General features: G+C 30.4%; 1 protein-coding gene across 2 annotated transcripts in view; it reads right to left on the bottom strand.

Moving 5' to 3' along the window:
- Window positions 1-22,727, bottom strand: part of LOC111633751 (cytoplasmic dynein 1 light intermediate chain 2-like) — a 51,592-nt gene that overhangs the window by 16,443 nt on the left and 12,422 nt on the right. For both annotated transcript variants that reach the window (XM_023378372.1, XM_023378373.1), the window contains exons 2-5: window positions 19,463-19,536; window positions 10,760-10,876; window positions 7,244-7,474; window positions 5,424-5,590 (exon numbers count right to left, since the gene is read on the bottom strand). In XM_023378372.1, coding sequence (XP_023234140.1) covers window positions 5,424-5,590; window positions 7,244-7,474; window positions 10,760-10,876; window positions 19,463-19,536 — 589 coding nt within the window. The remainder of the gene's footprint in view (window positions 1-5,423; window positions 5,591-7,243; window positions 7,475-10,759; window positions 10,877-19,462; window positions 19,537-22,727) is intronic.

The following is a 22,727-nucleotide window of genomic DNA, read 5'->3' as shown; positions in this document are numbered from 1 at the left end:
GTGTGTGGCATTGATGGAACATTTTGTTTTTAATATTTATATAGATATGCAGAATACAAATTGTCGGTCAAGCTGGTCCAATGCCAGCTGGATGGCAACCGTAAACTTACCCTATCTTCCCTAAAACCGGGACAGTAGAACCGCGTACAACTCAAGTGCACCTGACTACACGAAAGAGAAGTCCACTGTGACGGACATGACCTTGTGTATGGGCCATTGCATACTTTCTGCTTTATTGATGTGAATATTTCCAATAAACTAATATTAAATATTAGTTCCTGGAATGTCAGGTTTTTCCAATACCCGTTTCTGATTAATTATCATCATTATCATCAATACGTCAAGAAAAAGTGATGTTCCTACCAACTACTATGAGAGAAGCAGTGGTGATATTCAGCGGGTTCGCACAGGTTCGGCCGAACCCGTTGTTAACATTTTCAAAGTTTTCCAAACCCGTTGTTAAACACACGTAACATTTCTCAGTGGTTTTGTTTCTTTTAAAAAATATATTAAAATATACGTATTATACTCTGTAACACTACTAAACTAGAGCCTTATACCCTGTTTGCCTAGTGCAACCTCCATCGACCGTTTCAATCTCGACTAAAACGAGGTTCAATCGCGATTGACTCGAGAGAGTTCTCGAAACTAGATCCAGTCATAAGAGAGATCCCACAATCCCACGCGCGTGAGAAAATACAAGATGGCTGCGGAACACGTGTCGGGCTATCGACAGCGAAATAAGAAAGATATTGTATTTCGAGAGACGATGACATCTGTCTATTATTATAATAATACCTAACGATAAAATAAATGATTTAGAAAAGTTTTTCTTGTTTAACTGCTTTCCCTATGACTTTTTCTGATTAAAAAAAGCCAATTTTTATGTTTATAAAATATTTTGAATGAAAAATATTAAAATATGTACAAAATAAACCATTTTGAACACTCTTTTTTATTATTTATAAAAAAAATATAGTTCTGGCATAAACAATGTTAAATTTTAACTGACTTAATTTTGCGAACGCATCTTTTTTATTTATATGGGTATCTTAAGGTCAGTTTTTGCGCTAATGTCGCTAATGCACCATTTGAGCAAAAAAAAAAAATTGTTAAGGAAAAATTTTCTGTTAGCGAACCCTTTGTTAAATATTTCAAATATCACCACTGGAGAGAAGACATGAAAAAGAAGTTTGTACAAGCTGCAAAAAAACTGATAATGATCTGATTAAGACCAAAAACATTTTTCCAAATAAAACAAAACATTTATTTACCATAAGCAGCAGTTAAATAAGTGCTAAATAATAATCATGGTCCCAAATTTTGTGCAATATACATAAAATATATGCCAAATTAATTAGTAAATACAGTCGACCCCCCTATAACACTGTTGATAATTCCGTTTTATATGAATTCCATGTTGTACGAATCACTTAGATTTTACAAATATGTGTTCCGGGCTGTGAACGGCTCACATATTTGTAAACTGACCAAATACAGCACTTACTGCAACTTGAGTAGAATAATTCATACAAAATAACTTAACCAAAAATTAACACTTGAACTTTTAACGACCTATCATATGCTTATCACATTTTGACACACATTGCTCTAGATGAGAGGTTTTCCTTAGAAATTTCAAGACAATAAATAAGCAGAAAACTCACTGAAGTGAATAACTTCTTATGAAAAGAGACTGAAATAAAAGATGGATACAGACTTTTTACTTTTAGCTTAACCCTTTGCTAAACATATTTTCATATTAATTTCCTAAAAAAATAAACTCAGTTGTTGCTAAATAAGATTTTATATTACTTAAAAAGAAATTCTATTTTTGGAACTTAAATCAATTTTCATCAAGTATACTTAATAAATTATTTATTGAATGAATTTAACCTACTTTTTAGACTAACTGGCAATAGTATTTTTCTTTTTTTTTCAAAAATAAATAAATAAATTTAAGCATGCATTTAAAAAATTTGATAAATTCATTCTAATGGCAGATTCAGATTTAACCACTAAAACAGATGACATGTTATGATCACAATAGAATTATCTGTGAATGAAACCTAATCTATTTTGTCTGAAATAAAAAAACAGTTTATTGTAGTTCATTGTTTTTGTTTAATTTTTGCAAAAATAAATTGAGTTATTTATGATTTTATACTTTATTTTGAACTGAATAGACTAATACATTAGGTGATGCAAAAACATACATTATACATCATTTTATAACATTATAAAAAACATACATAATTTACTGTTTGATATTAAGACGATACAGTAGAGCATCGATTATCCGACCCCTGATCAACTGTCACATCGGTTAACCGACCGTGTTCTAGTCAGCAAATTCAAATGTCCGCTAATGATGTGGTGCTACAATATTTGGCTATGTCTTGGCTATTTTAATATTATTTTTGCATGTTTTAGCGGGCAACACTGGCTTGACCATGAAAGGGAGCCAGTATTTAAACAAAGCTTAATTTTCTAATTTTTAACGATACNTGTAATTAAGGATTCAAAAAATGCAGGCAAAATTAAATAAATAAAAATTATTAAAAATAATAATAATTAAAACTCTGGCCTTTATACCAAAAGCAAAAGTAAAAATAAAACCAAATTAATTAAAATCAAATCAATCAAAAATTAAAATAATGTTTCTAAAAACCATTTAAAAGTTATGAAATTTTCAAATTGTAAATCAAATTAATTTTTAAATTTGTTATTTGTGTGTGGCATTGATGGAACATTTTGTTTTTAATATTTATATAGATATGCAGAATACAAATTGTCGGTCAAGCTGGTCCAATGCCAGCTGGATGGCAACCGTAAACTTACCCTATCTTCCCTAAAACCGGGACAGTAGAACCGCGTACAACTCAAGTGCACCTGACTACACGAAAGAGAAGTCCACTGTGACGGACATGACCTTGTGTATGGGCCATTGCATACTTTCTGCTTTATTGATGTGAATATTTCCAATAAACTAATATTAAATATTAGTTCCTGGAATGTCAGGTTTTTCCAATACCCGTTTCTGATTAATTATCATCATTATCATCAATACGTCAAGAAAAAGTGATGTTCCTACCAACTACTATGAGAGAAGCAGTGGTGATATTCAGCGGGTTCGCACAGGTTCGGCCGAACCCGTTGTTAACATTTTCAAAGTTTTCCAAACCCGTTGTTAAACACACGTAACATTTCTCAGTGGTTTTGTTTCTTTTAAAAAATATATTAAAATATACGTATTATACTCTGTAACACTACTAAACTAGAACCTTCCGATGCACCATTTGAGCAAAAAAAAAAAATTGTTAAGGAAAAATTTTCTGTTAGCGAACCCTTTGTTAAATATTTCAAATATCACCACTGGATAGAAGACATGAAAAAGAAGTTTGTACAAGCTGCAAAAAAACTGATAATGATCTGATTAAGACCAAAAACATTTTTCCAAATAAAACAAAACATTTATTTACCATAAGCAGCAGTTAAATAAGTGCTAAATAATAATCATGGTCCCAAATTTTGTGCAATATACATAAAATATATGCCAAATTAATTAGTAAATACAGTCGACCCCCCTATAACACTGTTGATAATTCCGTTTTATATGAATTCCATGTTGTACGAATCACTTAGATTTTACAAATATGTGTTCCGGGCTGTGAACGGCTCACATATTTGTAAACTGACCAAATACAGCACTTACTGCAACTTGAGTAGAATAATTCATACAAAATAACTTAACCAAAAATTAACACTTGAACTTTTAACGACCTATCATATGCTTATCACATTTTGACACACATTGCTCTAGATGAGAGGTTTTCCTTAGAAATTTCAAGACAATAAATAAGCAGAAAACTCACTGAAGTGAATAACTTCTTATGAAAAGAGACTGAAATAAAAGATGGATACAGACTTTTTACTTTTAGCTTAACCCTTTGCTAAACATATTTTCATATTAATTTCCTAAAAAAATAAACTCAGTTGTTGCTAAATAAGATTTTATATTACTTAAAAAGAAATTCTATTTTTGGAACTTAAATCAATTTTCATCAAGTATACTTAATAAATTATTTATTGAATGAATTTAACCTACTTTTTAGACTAACTGGCAATAGTATTTTTCTTTTTTTTTCAAAAATAAATAAATAAATTTAAGCATGCATTTAAAAAATTTGATAAATTCATTCTAATGGCAGATTCAGATTTAACCACTAAAACAGATGACATGTTATGATCACAATAGAATTATCTGTGAATGAAACCTAATCTATTTTGTCTGAAATAAAAAAACAGTTTATTGTAGTTCATTGTTTTTGTTTAATTTTTGCAAAAATAAATTGAGTTATTTATGATTTTATACTTTATTTTGAACTGAATAGACTAATACATTAGGTGATGCAAAAACATACATTATACATCATTTTATAACATTATAAAAAACATACATAATTTACTGTTTGATATTAAGACGATACAGTAGAGCATCGATTATCCGACCCCTGATCAACTGTCACATCGGTTAACCGACCGTGTTCTAGTCAGCAAATTCAAATGTCCGCTAATGATGTGGTGCTACAATATTTGGCTATGTCTTGGCTATTTTAATATTATTTTTGCATGTTTTAGCGGGCAACACTGGCTTGACCATGAAAGGGAGCCAGTATTTAAACAAAGCTTAATTTTCTAATTTTTAACAATACAATAGCGACAATTATTATTTTAAAAAAATTTTTGTTAGGCTTAACATTGATGAAAATTCAACGCAAAGTAGGTTAATAGCAATATACTAATATACTAATTACATGGGATATACTAATATACTATACTAATAATGTATTTTTTCATATTTTTTGGTTATTCGTTTTTTCAGTTATCTGACCAACCCCAGTCCCCAAGTGAGTCGGATAATCAATGCTCTACTATACTTTTATATTGCTTCTATAATTTCAAAAACAAAAGCAAATTTCTTAATATAATAATAATCATCAATTAATATATAAATTTAAATGTATGAAATTTGAATAAAGAGAATAAAAAAGATAGTGTTCCATCTATTTCAAAAAACAAATTCATAATATAGAATATAATTTGATTTTATTTCTATCTTAGAAATTTATCTTATAGATCATTCATTATGGAAGTTAGTCTTGTGACAATTTTTCTTGAATACTAGTTAAAAGGTTCAATTTCACTAACTTTAAAATTTGTCTTCAGAACTCATCAATGACAAAGTTAATCTGCTTTTGCACTAGCAAAAAAATTATTTTAAAAAGTATCCAATATTTATTATATCTTTCTTTCCATTTAGCAGACGCTATAATTTTAGATTATAAAACCAGAAAAAGACTTAAAAGTAAACTTATTTAAATTACGTAAACTAATTCATAACATAATAATAATAAAAATACCTTTGTAATGATGACAGCAATATCAATTCCAAGATTCTGAATTAATGTATTTTCTCCAAGAGTTAATAAAGAATCTTCTTCACCAAAATTAAATGTTCGTTTAAGAGGAGAAGTAACACCTTCTATTTCATCACCAGGTTCAATATAATCTTGAAATCTCTTTAAGACTGTTAAAATAGTGTACAATTATTACATAATTTCTAAATTTCAGTAACTTAGTAATACATTTATTGACTTATAAATTGTTAATATAAAATTTCAAAACTATTTTTTTTCTTTGTTAAATTTCAATTAAATTTGAATTAAGTTATGTTCAAATTGTACAGTACATCATACAAGTTCTAATACAAGCAAAAAATATTTTAAAAAAATTCTTGTGAAGTATTATGATTTGATATTAAATAATACAGTAAACTTCTCTAACTCAAAGCTCTAAAGTGCAGTAAATATTTCAAGTTAGAGAACAACAGTGAAAAATGTTGATCCTAAATAGATTTGTATTTTTACCTCTCTTGTATATAAAGAATCTTTGATAGTTTTTGTTTAAAGAATGATCCCTGTTTCAGCTATACTGCTTAATAGTCAGGTCAGTTTAAATGAGCTTTGTTGATAATGTATATTCAAACTTCTTTTAATGAATCCTTTAAAAGAAGTTTAACTTAAATATGCACTATTACTAAAACTGATTATGTAAAAAAATTTTCCCCTCAATAAAAAAAATCTTAAAATTCAATTTCAAACTCAGTGCATTTTAGAATTGAGGAGATATAGTATTAAAAATGGTAAAAATCATTTACTAATATTAATCAAATGAGTTTTATTTTTACTTCAAAAACACACAAATGTACATCAGTATAAAATTATTTATATATCATCTATGTGCAAGCCTATATTTCCATTTAACCATACAAAAGATGCTAATTCATTTACACAAGTCTTTCTTGTTCAATGTGTAGCGTTTTTTGAGCCAGATTGATCATCATCAGGTAAATTCCAAATTCCATAAAATCGAACAACAAATCTAAGCTTTTACACAATTAATTCAAAATTACCACGCAAAACTGGGTATAATTGAATTAAAACAATTAAAAACCTAAAATCCAGCAATTTTTAACAAGTGCTAACTAACTGATTCAAAATTTCATCTTAAAATTTTGCAATTCTAAAACAAGTCTAGTAATGAGCTGATCTGGCTCAAAAAGCATTTTATACATTGAATGAGCAGTTATTTATTTTGACATCATCAAAATGCCAGGCTGCAATTTTTAATCATATTCTTAATTCATTCAATTTAAAATATATGTTCTCCATGTCAAATTTGTGGTGTCTTGCCTCTATACATAATATAAAAGTCATGGAGTCACCTATCTAACTCCATTCATAAGAAAATTTTGGAACTGAAATAATGCGACTTCTTGTCCAACCTGGAATATAGTTATAGTATATAGTTAATCAGGGCCTTCTGAGCCTAAGCATTCCATACCTGGTCTTGACTTTCATCTATCTAACATCGTTCTTGACATTAAGGAAAGACAGACAGCCAGACAGACAACAGTGGGAATTTATAGGTCTTCAAATTGCAGCTCAATGAAAAGAACCTCTTAAGTGAATCAGCATTTTTATGTGGTTAAATTTTTTTATATATCATTTACACAATATGCAATTCTTCAATAATTTTACACATTCTTCTCTTAAAATACAAAACACTTGATAACAATGTATTCAATTAAAAAAATATATATATATCAAATTCTAATCATAGACAACAAAAAGCTAAATAAATAAATTTTCAACTTTAAATTCAATTTAAGATTACTTACTTCTTTGTCTGTGTTGTTCTAAAATTTCTTGAGGTAATCTTAATCTATCAATATGTTCATCCAAGATAAGTGCCCAATTCTGTAATGATTCCAAAATATTCCATGGTTGTGTCATAGAAGCAGTAAGGAGAACAGTTGTATGAGGAAGTGTTTCATCATTTAATACAAATTTTAAAAGATTTCTGTGCCATGGATCTCCATCCACAACCCATACTCCCAAACGTGTATGATCTGAAATTTTTTAAAAATTTATGCTAATTACTTAAAAATTTATATAATAGTAATAACAATTTTTTAAACATTATATGTATAGTATTTTTAAATCATAAAATCTACAGACACAGTAATTTTTCAACTCAAGTACAATTGAAGTATATAAAATACAGTTGAACTCTGTTATAATGAGCATTAGGGAACCAACAAGATTTCCTCATTATATCCATGAAGAGCACTGACATAACTAGTGGGAAAATGTTTTGGGTACAAACACTTTGGGTGTGCCCTGCAGGTGACGAAATTTGTAGCTATGCCACTGGTGATTAGTGAATTTCTTTTAATTTTTTATTCTAAATAATTTATTAAAAAACTATGTATGTATGTATGTATGTATGTATATGTGTGTAAATACATTATATAACTATTAATAAAAACACAGTATAAACTACAATATAATTAATATTAAACAATTTACTTTTTCATAATTAAAGATAACACTAATTAGTATACTCAATCTCAGTTAGTCTTTTTATCTATAAATCTTAAAATTGATGATAGCTTTGTTTTTCCATAATGTCTTACTGTCAAAGATGACAAAGAAAACTTTCACTTTTATAACCAATTAAAAGGGTTTTTTGACAAACTGAAATGCTATGTCCTTTGAATCCAATGTTCACCTGAGTTCAAGAATTACTCAGAAGACAATTTTATTCTCAGATATTTTATTTAAATGCATTTTGAATTAGAGTTCTTGCTGATCCCTTTTCAGTAAAAGGTACAATCTGCACCAGAGTTTACACCAATATTTGGAACTCTCCAACATCAATCATAGTAACAATTTAAACTATTAATTTGTTATCACTACTAGGTGCATACACAGACACTTGGCAATTCTATCATCAACGTTTATTTGGGAATTCCTGAATAAAAGTTGATGATAGAATTGCCAAGTGTCTGTGTGTGCACCTAGCAGTGATAACAAATTAATAGAAGAAAAAAAGACATGGTTTCGGAATATAAAACAACAGTTTAAACATTGGATTCAAAGGATACTTTGGTTTATTCTTCCAAAACATACCTTTAAAGTGGTTATAAAAGTGAATGATTATATCCAGCAAATATTGCTAGTTTTAGCTTTGTACTAAAAAACTTTCTATACATTTCAATGTTTTAGCACCAGGTTCTAACTTGCAAATAACTTCTTTTTTGTAAACTGAGGGAAATTTTCTTTTCTTCGTGGACATCTTTCTCATAGAAAGGTTCATTTCTAACTAAATTATATGATAATTTTACAACTGTATAGTGATGATTACGTAAATAGGCAGAGTAGGGCAGGAAGCTAGTAAAAAAAAAGGGGATGGTCTCCAAAAAGAAGGGTAAATGATAAATAGGCCTGTAATCCATGCAGCTTATAAAACTAATTATCCAGGGGTTATAAAACTAAGTAATCATCCCATTACTAGCTTCTACAAGTGTAATCTTCATTTGCACATGTCAGTTTTCAGTGTTTATTAATTGTCAGTTTTATTTCTATTTTCAAAGTAAGATGTGACGAGTACTTCTTTCTTCTTCTCTGACTCACACTGCAGCCAATAGATTTCAGTGTAAATGCTGTGCTGCTGATGTTTGAAACTCGGCACACCAACCAACAATTGTGGCACATGTGACTATTTACATAGTAGAAAATTGTCTTCAAAGATGGCATTAAAGTCCAGGTCAATTTTTCCCCAAATCGAAACATCAGCCGCCATTGTTGCATTTCGGTATTAATTTATTATAGATATTAATCTACATAAATTATGTCATTTTAGATCCACTTGGTACAAAATACATTATCTTGGTGGTATTTTCATATTTTGAAATTTTAATAAAAATTTGAAGTAAAAATAATGCAAGTTTGATAACATTCTTGGCTCATTTCCAAATTTATGTTAAGTGACTGCTGGGTCTTCAAGATGACTTTGTAGGAATTAGCTAGTCTCTCTAGCCCCTTTTTTGCTCACACCACCATACTTTCTCTAGCTAATAGGCAATGTCATGATAAACACTTGCGAGGTGGATACATCATTAATGATTACCCCATCTATTTTGTCACAAACCTTGTAACATTGTCATAATTGTATCCAAAATATTGTATATAATATGTAATGTATTCTCAGATCTCAAAATTAGTGATTAAAGTGTGGTACTTTTAAAAATAGTAGTGAATAGTGAGCAATAGTGAGTCACTATGAGCCATACAATATAATATTAATGTTGCACCTACAATGTTTATTTGCTCTAATTAGTTTTTTTTTAATTTGATATCATTTGAAAGTAGGAATTTTTCATTCCTGCTACATCAGAAATTCAGTAAAAAAAAAAAAGTGTGAAATTCCAAATGATCTAGAAATAAGGCCTGATTGGGTTAATAAATAAAATGTATTATTAATAAGAATTATATTCGTAATTTCATTTTGTCCGATGGTTCTTTTCATATTTAATAATTTGTAGACAGATTCACCCAAATTTGTGTTTTTGGAAAATTTGTGTTTTTAAAAGGACTTTTTAGCATTTTGGTGGCTAGTATCCTAAAAAGGAAGGTTGGTTGCCGGAATTGTATTGTCTTAAACACGGAATTAAAAATGGTGGTCCCTGTTTATGCAAATTCTGTCTTCAAATTATTACAGAATTATATTATTATTTTCATTGGAGATCCTCAATAACTTTAATAAATTGTATAGATTTTGAAAAATGATAATTTAGTCTTTATTTTGTCTTTGAATAAAATGCCCAATGAAAAGTTAAAATTTTCTAAGGCTAAGGAAGTCTCAAAAATATTTTTTTATTTTTTAAAATTAATATAAGGACTTGCAAAAACAAATGAATAATTTTTTCCTCAAAAATTTTGATAAATAAAACAATTATGTAAATTCTAATCAATCATAACTGCAGTTTAAAGTCAGTGTATAACTCCCATTTAAAATGTTTTTTTATACATAGATAATCTGAGAGTTATATGCACTAAAATATGATATTTAGCACAACCATTCACTAAATTAAATATTCTATCCACAGAACAGTTAAATGCAGGATCTAAATTTTGAATGTATCTGCAAAATGCTTATTCCAAGTAATGGAGATAATAACTTATAACTACAATACATCTAGTATTATAGTATCATTAGTATTAGAATGAGATCTTATTTCATTAAATACTGACTTGAAATATCAACATTTTTCTATATCTTTTATAATTATAGGAGAGAACATTATTTAATACAGATCTATTTGTAGATATAAAATAAAACTTAAACATACCATCTCTGTATTCATCTCTGATATAGATATAATGATATTCTAATCCAGATCCTTTTTTAGGATCATCGTTGCCTTGCAATTTAGCAATCAGTGAAGTCTTTCCAGATTCATTATCACCTACAATAATAATAATAAAATTACTTAAATTAAGATTAAATTTTTAATGGAATAATAAAATAATGAAAAATATTCAGCGAAATTGGATTTATAATTAATTCACAAACATGTTTCTCATATGATAATGCAACAATGCCATTCATTAAAGACAGGTGGTAACAATAATAACAAGAGATAGAAAAAGCAACTACAACTATTATCTTTTCTGTTGATATTCCCAGAAACATGCTCAGTACTGTAGAGAGACTTTTTTTTTACATTTTTGAGGAAAATTAAAGTTAAATTATATCAGTTCATAGATTCTGGCTATTTTGATTTTAAACACAAACGTTAAACCAATTTATGGTGTGGAACGATCGACTAATCATAAAAACAAACGTTTTCTAACCCCTTCTGGGCTCTTCATCAGGTTTTAGCTCGTAAAATTCGAATGATGAATGCTGTTCAAATAACGTCGTTCCTGCGATCGAATAGTTCTTTTAAAATTATACGTTGCCCCTGCCGTTCGAATTTAACGAAAGCCATTAACGAATGATGTTCAAATAAGTTCGTTCATGAGTTCGAACAGTACTTAAAATTGATATTTATATAAACAGTATTTTAATTTTAGCTACAATTTAAAAAATATTTGTTTCGTATATTTACCAAAAAGCACTATTTCAATGCAAAGATGAATGTTGTTGTTGTTAGGATTCTGCATTAACAAACTTGCATAATAATCCAATAGTTTTGATTTTTAAACTTAGAATGATCTAAGTGAAGCACAATGTAGATTTTAGAATTTGCATTCATAAAGTAGTATGAATGAATAAGAAAACTAGAAAAGACAATTTCAGGGCTTTTAGCATGTAGAATGGGTGAAAGTCCTTTTTTCTTTATTTTTTTCTCTTTCTTTCTTTTTTAAAATGGACTTTATAAAAATTAATATATGAACATTCTCCGTATCAAAAGAGAAATTTTTTTTTAGTTATTTTTAACCCTCCTATCAATTAGCCAGTTAAGAGAATATCTGAAATGTGTAATCAAACAAGTTAAATATTCATTAAATCATGAAAGCTGATGAAAGACAACAGTAAGGTAACCCAATGACTGTTTTATAACAAACACAAAGAGATATGACAAAAAAATTCTAATTAAGTGCACATCATTCTTTTATATAATAAACAAAAAATTACTGAAAATATAAGAATATTAAAAATACTAAAATATAATATTAGCTCAAAAATCATCATAATTTATAGGGAGAAATAAAAAACAAAATTAAAAAAAAAAGAAAAACTTTCATCAGGTGCAAACACATGAGTAGGAATTTGGGGATCTTACCTCCTGCAATTATAACTATTGTTTGCAACTATCAAACATTTGATAGATTTGAGAGATGTTTCAATTAAAATAAAATAAAATAAAAATTTTTGTTAAAATTATCAGCTGATTTTCCTGATGTGAAAATGATCCATTGTTTGCAATAAAACTGTGATTTTATCAAACAAAACGCAAAAGTGGATCATAGGACTTTATGGGAAATACTCTGTAATGCCCCAGAATAACCATGGAAAAGCTCATCAAAATCCATGAAATACATTCCTGAGCCTCTCCTTAAGTGCAAGACAATTAGTTAATACTCTTCAAATGAAAGATTAACTGAGGAGACTGTGCTTTGAACACAGGTGAATTTCCTGACACCTCTCTGGCTTTATGAAATTTATGTTAACTGCTGTTTCAGGTCAAGACTACACAACAGTAAATAAATTTTTCTGTTGTTTTTATATAATGACTGTATAAATACAAAAGAACCTGAAAATTTGTTAAAACCAAAACGAAATGAAGGTAACAAAGAACTCTAACCTCTTGTCAATATTGCAAATACAGTAGAGCATCGATTATCCGACTCAATTAGGGACTGGGGTTGGTCGGGTTAAATTCGAACGGCAGGTGCAATGTATAATTTTAAAAGAACTATTCGATCGCAGGAACGACGTTATTTGAACAGCATTCGTCATTCGAATTTTACGAGCTAAAACCTGATGAAGAGCCCAGAAAATTTGAACCTAAACCTGAAAATTTGTTAAAACCAAAATGAAATGAAGGTAACAAAGAACTCTAACCTCTTGTCAATATTGCAAATACAGTAGAGCATCGATTACCCGACTCAATTAGAAACTGGGGTTGGTCGGATAATTGAAAAGTCAGATAACCAAAAAGTATGAAAAAATCCATTATTAGTGTAGTATATTATTATATCCCATGTAATTAGTATATTAGTATATCGCTATTAACCTACTTCGCGTTGAATTTTCCTCCATATTAAGCCAATCAAATTTTTTTTAAAAATAATAATCGTGCTATTGTATCGTTAAAAATTAGAAAATTAAGCCTCGTTTAAATACTGGCTCCCTTTCATGGTCAAGCCAGTGTTGCCAGCTAAAACACGTAAAAATAATATTAAAGTAGCCAAGACAGCCAAATATTGTAGCACCGCATCACTAGCAGACATTTGAAATTTGCCAACTAGAACGGTCGGTTAACCGATGTGACGGTTAATCGGGGGTCATATAATCGATGCTCTACTTTACTTTATAAATACTTACAATATAATAAAAAAAAATTCGTAAATTTACAAATCATACAACCAACAACTTTTATTCACATACAAAACATATCCTTATCTCTGCAAAAGCTTTCCAATACTTGACATTAATTCAAATATTTGTTGATTCCATATTGACTCTTGTAATATTTGAATACAGTACAAATTAACAAAATATTTGAAAAGATTGGCTGTATTACTCTTTTTACTGTAGTTTTGTAGCATTAGTTTTGTTTTGTGTTCATGAAAATATACCACCACAATGAAAAACTCAAGAAAAAAACTGCTGATAACTTTGTATAAATCATTGCTTATCTATTTCTCAATCAACAAACACCTTAAAAATCCAGCAATAACAAACATTTTCATGACACTAATATTTTCAGTCTTATTGAAAGATCTTTTTCAGGCACTCATCACAAGTTATGAAAGAACAGAAAAATAGAATGATTAAAAAAAAACAATTGAAACATTACAAACATTTAAATATTAGTTAATGTTCACAAAATGCTTGGAAAAAACATATATTCAAAATAATTTGTATATAAAAAACTAACAAATGAGCCTGGCATTGCTTGGGCAAAAAATAACAGCAGCAAAGATTAAGATAATTAGATTATTTCATACTTCTAATCCTTCTATTATATTATAGTACTTGATTTATATAACTATGAAGGTTATCATACGTAAGAGTTTATCACATCGAGTGCCCACTGTAACACATTTTAAAAATTCTTTAAATTGTGTACAGTAGAAGAAGAAAAAATTTTAAAAATGTGTTAGATTAGTCACTTGATGTGATTAACCTAACACATTACAACGAAAACCATATAAACAGTTTGGTTTTTTAGCCAACCATTGTCACATTTATCACACTATCTTCCGAAATTATTTTTTTATTTTGCACAAACAATATACAGTTTACCCCAATTATAACATTATTAGATGTAATGACAACCCTAATATAAAGTCTTTAGTGGCGTGGCTAAAATCTATATGTGGCACATCCTTCCTTGTCCGTGATGTCCACATTGACCTCAACCACATGTTCTGCCGGTAAAAATTAATTAAGAAATGATCCAGGCAAATAATTTACTTAATTTGTATCGGCAATGCGTTATTTACAATAGCATCGATATATAATACAAATCCAAGATTGCATGCTGTCGACTTGAAACGTAGTAAAAAGATGTCTCTCCTCGTTAGAGTTTAGGAGCAAAGTGAGGTCAAAAGGCAAAGGTCACATGCAGGCGCCCTCAGTCCTAAGGTCAGAATTCACTTCTTAGAATGACTGCGGGTGGTACTCTCCCCTACCTGACTTTGGTGGGATGAGGTGGGTGTTTTGCCTGTTTCTCCCCTACCTGACTTCAGTGGGGTGAAGTGGCTGGCCTGCTTCAGCTCCGTTTTTGTTTACGATTTCAGAGTGGATTTTCGTCGCACATTGGATTACCATATATCGATGGAATCGGCTAACTATCCTCTTATGGGTACAAGTTTTATTTAAATCGGTCAACTCGTTCTCGAGTTATTGTCCTCCGAATTTTTCAAGTTTTATCTGCCCGCATCGGGCTTCTCGCTTGCAATCGGCCTGCAAACTTGACGGTATTCGTCAGCACACCAAGCCTTCTATAGGCCCTGCAAATTTCATTACTATGTGTTTTACTCTGAGTTATTCGCATTTAAAAATTTACTGTTAAACAAAGGTCCACATGGTCGACCTAGCCACTTGGCGCAGCGTAGATGTCTTGGCGTTCGGCAGATTGTGGGCCCTGTGTTCGATTCACGGAAAATATTGTATCGGCTTCTGATTAAGTGTCAAATTATGTCTGTTATATGGTTATTTCGTTTTGTTAGTTGATAAGGATTTTATTTTCTGTTTGATTCGCCGTTTGGCTTGCCTGGCGCCGATCGGCATGTACATGTTTCATCGCTTTTGGTTAGCTTCATCGACACACAGTTTTGTCAGTCAGCACGGTACTCTTCACTTATCCGCTGATTTGTGTTTTGTTAAGGACTTATTTTCTCAGGACTTACCATCATCCGGCCGTTTAGCTAGACCAGCTTGGATTCACCACCTGATTGTGTTCAGCTATCAAGTTGTCTACGTGGTGTTTACTTGGTGGAATCTTCCATCTGTGTGTTTGTGAGTGTGCCATTAGTGAAGTTTTCATCTACCTTTCCACTCCAGTCAGTATGGCGACCAGGGAGCCTATTCCTTCATCTTTATCTACAACTGATCACTCCGGAGTGCCTAGTGTAAATAGTGTATCTGATTTTCGGGTGTTAGTGAACTCTCTTGAAGACACAATACTTAACGAAGCCAATCAGCACTTCAATAGAATCATGGATCTCCTGCAGGAGAAATATAGTACAAACTTGAGATCGGAGGAACGTAAAGAAGTCAGAGATAAAGTAACATGCCTGTTCGCGTGTCTTGGGCAATTTCATGGTATATTAAGGGAGGTCAGAACCAACCGGCCCCAGGTTATCCCTCAAGCTGCCCCACCTGTGTCAACTGCAACTTATGCCAAAGTTACAAAACTGAATACTCGGCCTAGCATGACTACTAGAACCATCAATGAGTCTCTTAGGAATAAAGTAAACAATGAGGACAGGCAGAAACTATGCCTTGATTCTATATCCCAAATCCAACGACCCAGACAGCAATACCAACATGCAGCACATAGAGAATAAAATAAAAAATAAGGTGAAGCCACAGGAGCTTAAAATTAAAGTCAAATCTGTACGGAAAGTAAAAAATGACGGAATCTGTTTTAGGACAGAGAACCATAAGGAGGCTGAGATTCTGGCTAACGCTATAGAAAACCTTCCAGAAATATCCAACAGAATTAAAAGCAAAATATCTGCAGGTAGAAGGCCAAGAATTATTTTAAACAACGTGCCTATTTCGGTGAAAAAAGCAGAAATTACCTCCATCATTTATGACCAAAACGAAATCTTCCAATCCACAACCAAAGAACAATTTATAGATAATACCAAGATAAGCACAATACTTTACAGGAATAACACAATAGAAAATTGCAGACATATTGTTTTGTCCACTACCCCAAAGATACGTGATCTTCTGGTCCGCACCAAACATATAGCGATTCAGTGGGCGAATATTTTAGTCAATGACTACATCCCACTGGTGAGGTGTTACCAGTGTTGTGGCTTTAATCATATCTCGACTAATTGCCTTAACAAACAACAGTGCAACCACTGTGCGAAAGGGCACAGGTTCAGAGAATGCCACAGACTCGAACAAACTCCCTGCTGCATAAACTGCAAGAACGCCAACAAAGACATACCTGTCTATGATCGCCAACCTACAGACCATAATTCTTTCAATCCGCAGTGCCCAATAACTTCAAAAATGAAAACACAAGCTATAAGACAGATCAACTATGGCCTATAGTCACTGCACACATTATATGAGGATACTCAATGTACAGGATTCTACCAGTCTTCCTACCTCCAACATGGCTCATATGAACAGAAGTAAATGCAAAAAGACCATATCCATACTACAGATTAACCTCAAAGGCCCCCTCATCTTTAATCATTAAAACAGCAGAGGATTGGGACTCGGATATTATTGTAGCCCAGGAGCCATACCTATTTAGGGGAGAGCTAATGAACTACAGAGGCTGGAAACACTCCATCCTAAGGGCTCTCAGACCAACACTAAAACAGCCATCCTAGTTAGGAACACCAACCTCACTGTGCAGTATTTGCCTCATCTGTCCACGTACTATGTCACTACATGTACTGTACCATCAATCTAAACTTCGGGGACATCTTCATATCCTTAGTATACTGCTCACCCTTTGAGGATTTAGATCCTATGATCACGACTTAGACCAAATCAGCAGGACTATCGCTGATAAACCATGGCTTACATGCGGGGACACAAATACAAAATCATTTTTATGGCACAACCCCATAGAAGATGGTCGGGGCTATCTGATGCAAGAATTTGTGGCAGCATTATACTTCACTTCATGCAACACCAATCCCCTTGCCACTTACTATTCTTCAAGGGGAGAAAGCTGGGTAGACGTCTCCCTGGGCAATATTCATATGGCACCTAGAATCTCATTCTGCTCGACTATGACTGAGCCGAGCGCCAGCGATCACCACTATATTAAGACAGAGATACAAATTGATGAAGAAGATTCTAATAACCTTACCTATTACCATCATACACACTGGCCAACATTCCAGCAACTTGTACATGACTACTGGCACCTTGACATCCCAATTATCGACATGAACGAAAATGAATTAGACAACAGTATTCAGAAGTTCACGAACCTTTTGCAACAGTGTTATCACCTAGCAAGTAAAAAAAAGACAAGATCAACAACTAACGCCCCATGGTGGGACAGCGAACTAACTAATCAATGCAAAAAAATACGTAAACTCCGTAAGCGTTACCAACATCAAACAAACGAACAGATCAGGGTAACACAGAAGGCTGAGTATATCGCAAGCTTCAATGAATATAAGACTCTTATTAACAAAAAAAAAAAGACACCAGATCTGGAAGAGTTTCTGTAGTAGGTTCAATAATCCTTGGTGCAAACCATACTACATAGCTTTTAAAAAGAGGGAAAAGGTGGATATACCATCATCCATTAAAACGACTGAGGATTACTAAAACAATGAAAACACAAAAATACTATATGCATATGTATGATACAAAAGTTTAGCTTTGTCCAAAGGAAGTAAATTCACTCCTTATAGTTATAAGTATCTGATAACATAAGAATATTAATACTGTATAAGAAATAAACAGCCAAGGCAATATAAACAAAGCTTATACACAACTTCCTGGACTGCATGAATCAAAATCAAGACCAATTAGATAAGATAATAAGTTTAAAGAAGTCCACCAGATGATGAAGGGGATCAACCTTAAACAGAGCAGACAAATGATGATATGATGATGTGAGAGAAATGCTGTAGTAAAAGCATCATTCTCATTCATTTTCCTTTTTAATATGAAAATAGTATATAGCCTACATTCATATGGAAGGTATCAGCTTTCCAATAGCAAAAGAATAATAAAAATAGGTTCAGTAGATTTTGAGATTGCTTCTAACAAACAAACAAACATTCTCACTTTATATATTAGTATAGAAAACAAAAGTTTAAAAATATTAAGTATCTAGTCTGCTTCCTTGTCACAAATTAAACCAGAGGTACTGAAGTGGTACTGTCTACATGCTGTGGAAGATATATGGGATTACTACTGACATAAAAAAATTAAAATTTGTTTGAACTTCAAAATGTTTTTAAAATCACTTATAAATTTACTGAATTACTGAATAAAATTTTATAGTAAAAATTTATTTTTTTATCAACCTAATATTTGAGTATTTACAGATAGTATTCTTCCATCTTTAATTTTTAAATAAATAAAAATTTTTTAAACATTTAAAATGTGATAAAATAATTTTATTGAGAAAAATAAATATTTCTAAACCTGATTTAACTTAGATTTTCACTACTTTTTAAGTTTAATCAGGCATTTTGAAGTGTTTGGAATAATCTTGTAGTTTCTATTGTAAGTAAGAAACAAAAATATTAATCTTTTTTAAAACTTGGTTGAATTGTCTATTTAACAGTTAAGCCAACTTCTGATCTCTCATTGAAATAAACTAAAAATAAGATTTTTGGGTAAAAGAAATTTCACTGGAAATTTTTTAAATCAATTAATCTTCTGTTTGTAAGTTTATTTTTGTTTATTAAAATTACTGATCATCAAACACGAAAACAAACATAATTTAGACTTAATAACATATTAAATTCTAAATATATATCATTTCACATAAAAATCAGATTCTTACAAATAAACCAAATATAAATTAAATTAGAATTTTCTAAAATAAGAATTCAATTAAAACATCTAAAATAAAAAAAAAATGAAAACTATTCAACATAAAATCTTAAACTTATCTATTTAGTAAAATAAAATAGTGTCAAAATCTTACCTAATACTAATAATAATTTATTAGATGGTAATTTATTAGGAGAACTTGCTTGAACTTGACTTAATATAGTAGACCTGAAATATCAGATACAATAATTTAAAAAGATATCATTAAAAAGAAATTATTAAAAATTTTTAATCATGTCAAAAATATCAATAATTCAATGAATATTTTTTGTTCAATATATCAATAGTTTATTTTAAAATTTATTATAATAAATAAAAAAATTCCAAATTTTTAAATTTTTACAGTAAGCATTATTTAGACTAAGATTTATCATTCATTTTATCATCATATCCCAAATTTTTATAACACTCATAACTCAATTAATAATAAAAACTACAATAGAATCTATTTATTGTAATCAAAAAACATGTCTATCAGAGCTGGAACTAGTGTAGAGCAACACTTTTTAACACTTTTTCCATCAACACTCCACTTTACTCAAATGAAGCATGTTGCTTGGGGATGTGCTTCAAGAAGAAATGCACAATGTTGCTGAAAAAAGTGTTAAAGGTGTTGTTATTCTTTACTGTAATCACTTTGGGATTTGCCTTTACAGCTTACAGTAGTATAATACAATAGTTAGAAGATCCAGAGCAGTGACTGAAAATATTAGTCCACATTACATCAATAAAGTATGAACTGGAGTTGATTTTATGGTTTCTTAGTATATTTTGTTTCATTTACACATACTCTAGTCTATGAAGAAAATGATTAGGTTCCTATAAAATATCATATAGTGTGAGAAACAGTGTTATACAAGACTAAAAACCAGTACAAAAAGGAATTTTATGTTCCAAATGCTAACTGATATAATAAGTACACATAATCTTCAATAATCTAAATTTCTCTAGATACTTTTTGGCAACTTCATAATCAACTGATCCATTTTCTGCTTGAATCTGTTGTTATATAACAAAGTGGTTTTTAAATGACACAAATGACTCTACCTGGCTCATTCTGGATTACCATTATTGTAATTTCACTTAATCCCTTTAGGAATTTATTCAGAAGTATACAGAGTGTCCAGTTAAGTACAGTAATACCCCGAACTTGCACGATAGGTGGGACCGAGCGATAATCGTGCAAGTTAAATTCGTGTAAGTCGGGGTATAATTTTGCAATTTGTGTAAAATCCAATTCGGTTGTATATAAGCTAATAAATGTTCTCGTTAATCTTATCTTGTCTTTTGATTCGTTCACGGTTACAAGAAATCACCACATAGTCTCTCGAGTCTCTGTAGATATAACAAACACAGAAATAAATAACACAAAATAAATTGTAGCTATGTGTCGATTCCGCATGACACATCCGAACATGTAAGCCGAACAATAGTGTGGGTGGAGTGAGTAATCGAGAGTAGTGTGGCGCTCAAACAAAAGACGAATCGACAAGATTTGAAAATTGCGTAACTCCAGGTTCATGTAAGTCGGGGTAGCATAAGTCGAGGTATTACTGTACCATAATTCTGGAAATTTTTAGTTTGATCTAACCAAAAATTTTACTTTAAACAACATTAGAAAGATATGTATAAAATCACTTGGAGATGATCTATCCATATTTACAATCATAGGGTGAATCGTCCTGGTGAATATATTGGTGCTACTGCATGTTGTATAAAATCAGTTTAATCCATATCACTTTTATACACATCTATATTATACAGCATCCATATTACGTAGAAGTATCAGAAAGAAGGATGCCACTTGTTCTGTAGCCATTCTAAAGTGACTTTCAAAATGTTTAAAACACTAAAACACTAACAAATATATTTGAATGAATAAAAGATTATCTGCAGCTTGTTCTTGATGAAAACTTCAAGAAAGCATTCTGTAGAGCCTGCAGCAAAAATGTAAATAAAAGAATTTGATAATTTTAAAAATTATGTTCATAATATATGTATAATATTTTTAGTTATTTCTAAATGTTTTTAATAAACAATAATCAATGTTCAAACATTCTTATCTTACAAATTACTTGTTTTCTAGGTATTTTGTGAAAAAAGATAATATTCTAATAATTCAACATATGGAGATAAGTTTAATAGAAAGTTAAAAAAAATTGAATTTCAACATCAATTCTCATATACACAGAAAACAACAGAACAACAAACATTTTGGATAAAGTTGTATGAAGCACCAGGAGTTATGGCAGTGACTTCCCGTCAAGGTAAAAAGTCACTGACTGACTATATATATATACAGGAATCAAAGTTGCTGATTTTCGGGGGTTGATTTCTCCACTCCTCAAACACCTGAAGTAATTTTGAATATCTCATGTTGTTCAAAAGAAAATTGTTTTCTTAGGTATTGTGCAAAATTTGATTTTCCATAAAGTAGTTGTTGAAATATAAGCAATTGAAAAGTGCAAAAATTGCCAAAAAAACTATTTTTTTCTTTTTCTTCATCTGGCAATTGCAGACACTCAGAGAAAAAAACTACCAGATCTAGAAAGTTCAAATTTTAAGTCTTTCTTGTTATCAGTGAAGTACTGGTGAACCTTCTGGGTTGATAGGTCAAAGTTGTTCACAGAGATTTCCCATAGAGCTAATTCAGTTTTACAGCTTAATTTTATGCTTATAAGAATAAAATTGCTTGGAAAACAAATAACTTTCATTCAAAATGTTACTCAGAATTACAAAAGCTCAAATTTATGTGAATAAAAACTTTTTATATTGATTTTTCTAAATGGTGTATCAAAAACATTGATCAATGATGCATTTGATTGGCAGCATGTTGGTCGGGGATGTATTCAGTTGGCAGTCACCGAGCACCGACTAATTTTATGTTTTGATGTAACGATACAATTATTAAATAAAAATAATTTACATCCAAACAAAAAACAACTGAGATGTAAAAAATTTCACCAAGTAAAAATTTAGACAATTTACACAATGGTCAAAATTTTTCTTAGCAGTTTTTTTTTAGCGCTTACAGGTAAAAATCTTCTCGGTACCACGTCCAAGCAACAAGCTTATCTTTTCTAAACAAAAATTGCTAAGAAAAAATCAGTTTTTTCATTGACTTGATAATAAATTAAATTGTCACCTATTAACTTACAGATACAGTATTAGATTTGATATGAAAATATGTTTGATTCACATATTTTTCCTTAGAATACTTTCATCTGAAATTTGTTTCTTCCTACTCTTTTCTAAAAATATTTTAGCTTTGTTTTCCAGTTTAGGTTAAATATCTGTACTTATGAATCCAAACAAAAACATCTGAGATGTAAAAAAATTTTGCCAAGTAAAAATTTATC

This window comes from Centruroides sculpturatus, unplaced genomic scaffold (assembly GCF_000671375.1).
Source record: "Centruroides sculpturatus isolate CEXI.00-Female unplaced genomic scaffold, Cexi_2.0 scaffold737, whole genome shotgun sequence".
NCBI classification, from domain to species: Eukaryota; Metazoa; Arthropoda; class Arachnida; order Scorpiones; family Buthidae; genus Centruroides; species Centruroides sculpturatus.
Note: the sequence above shows the minus strand (reverse complement) of the source record. Positions and strands in the feature narration are given on the sequence as shown.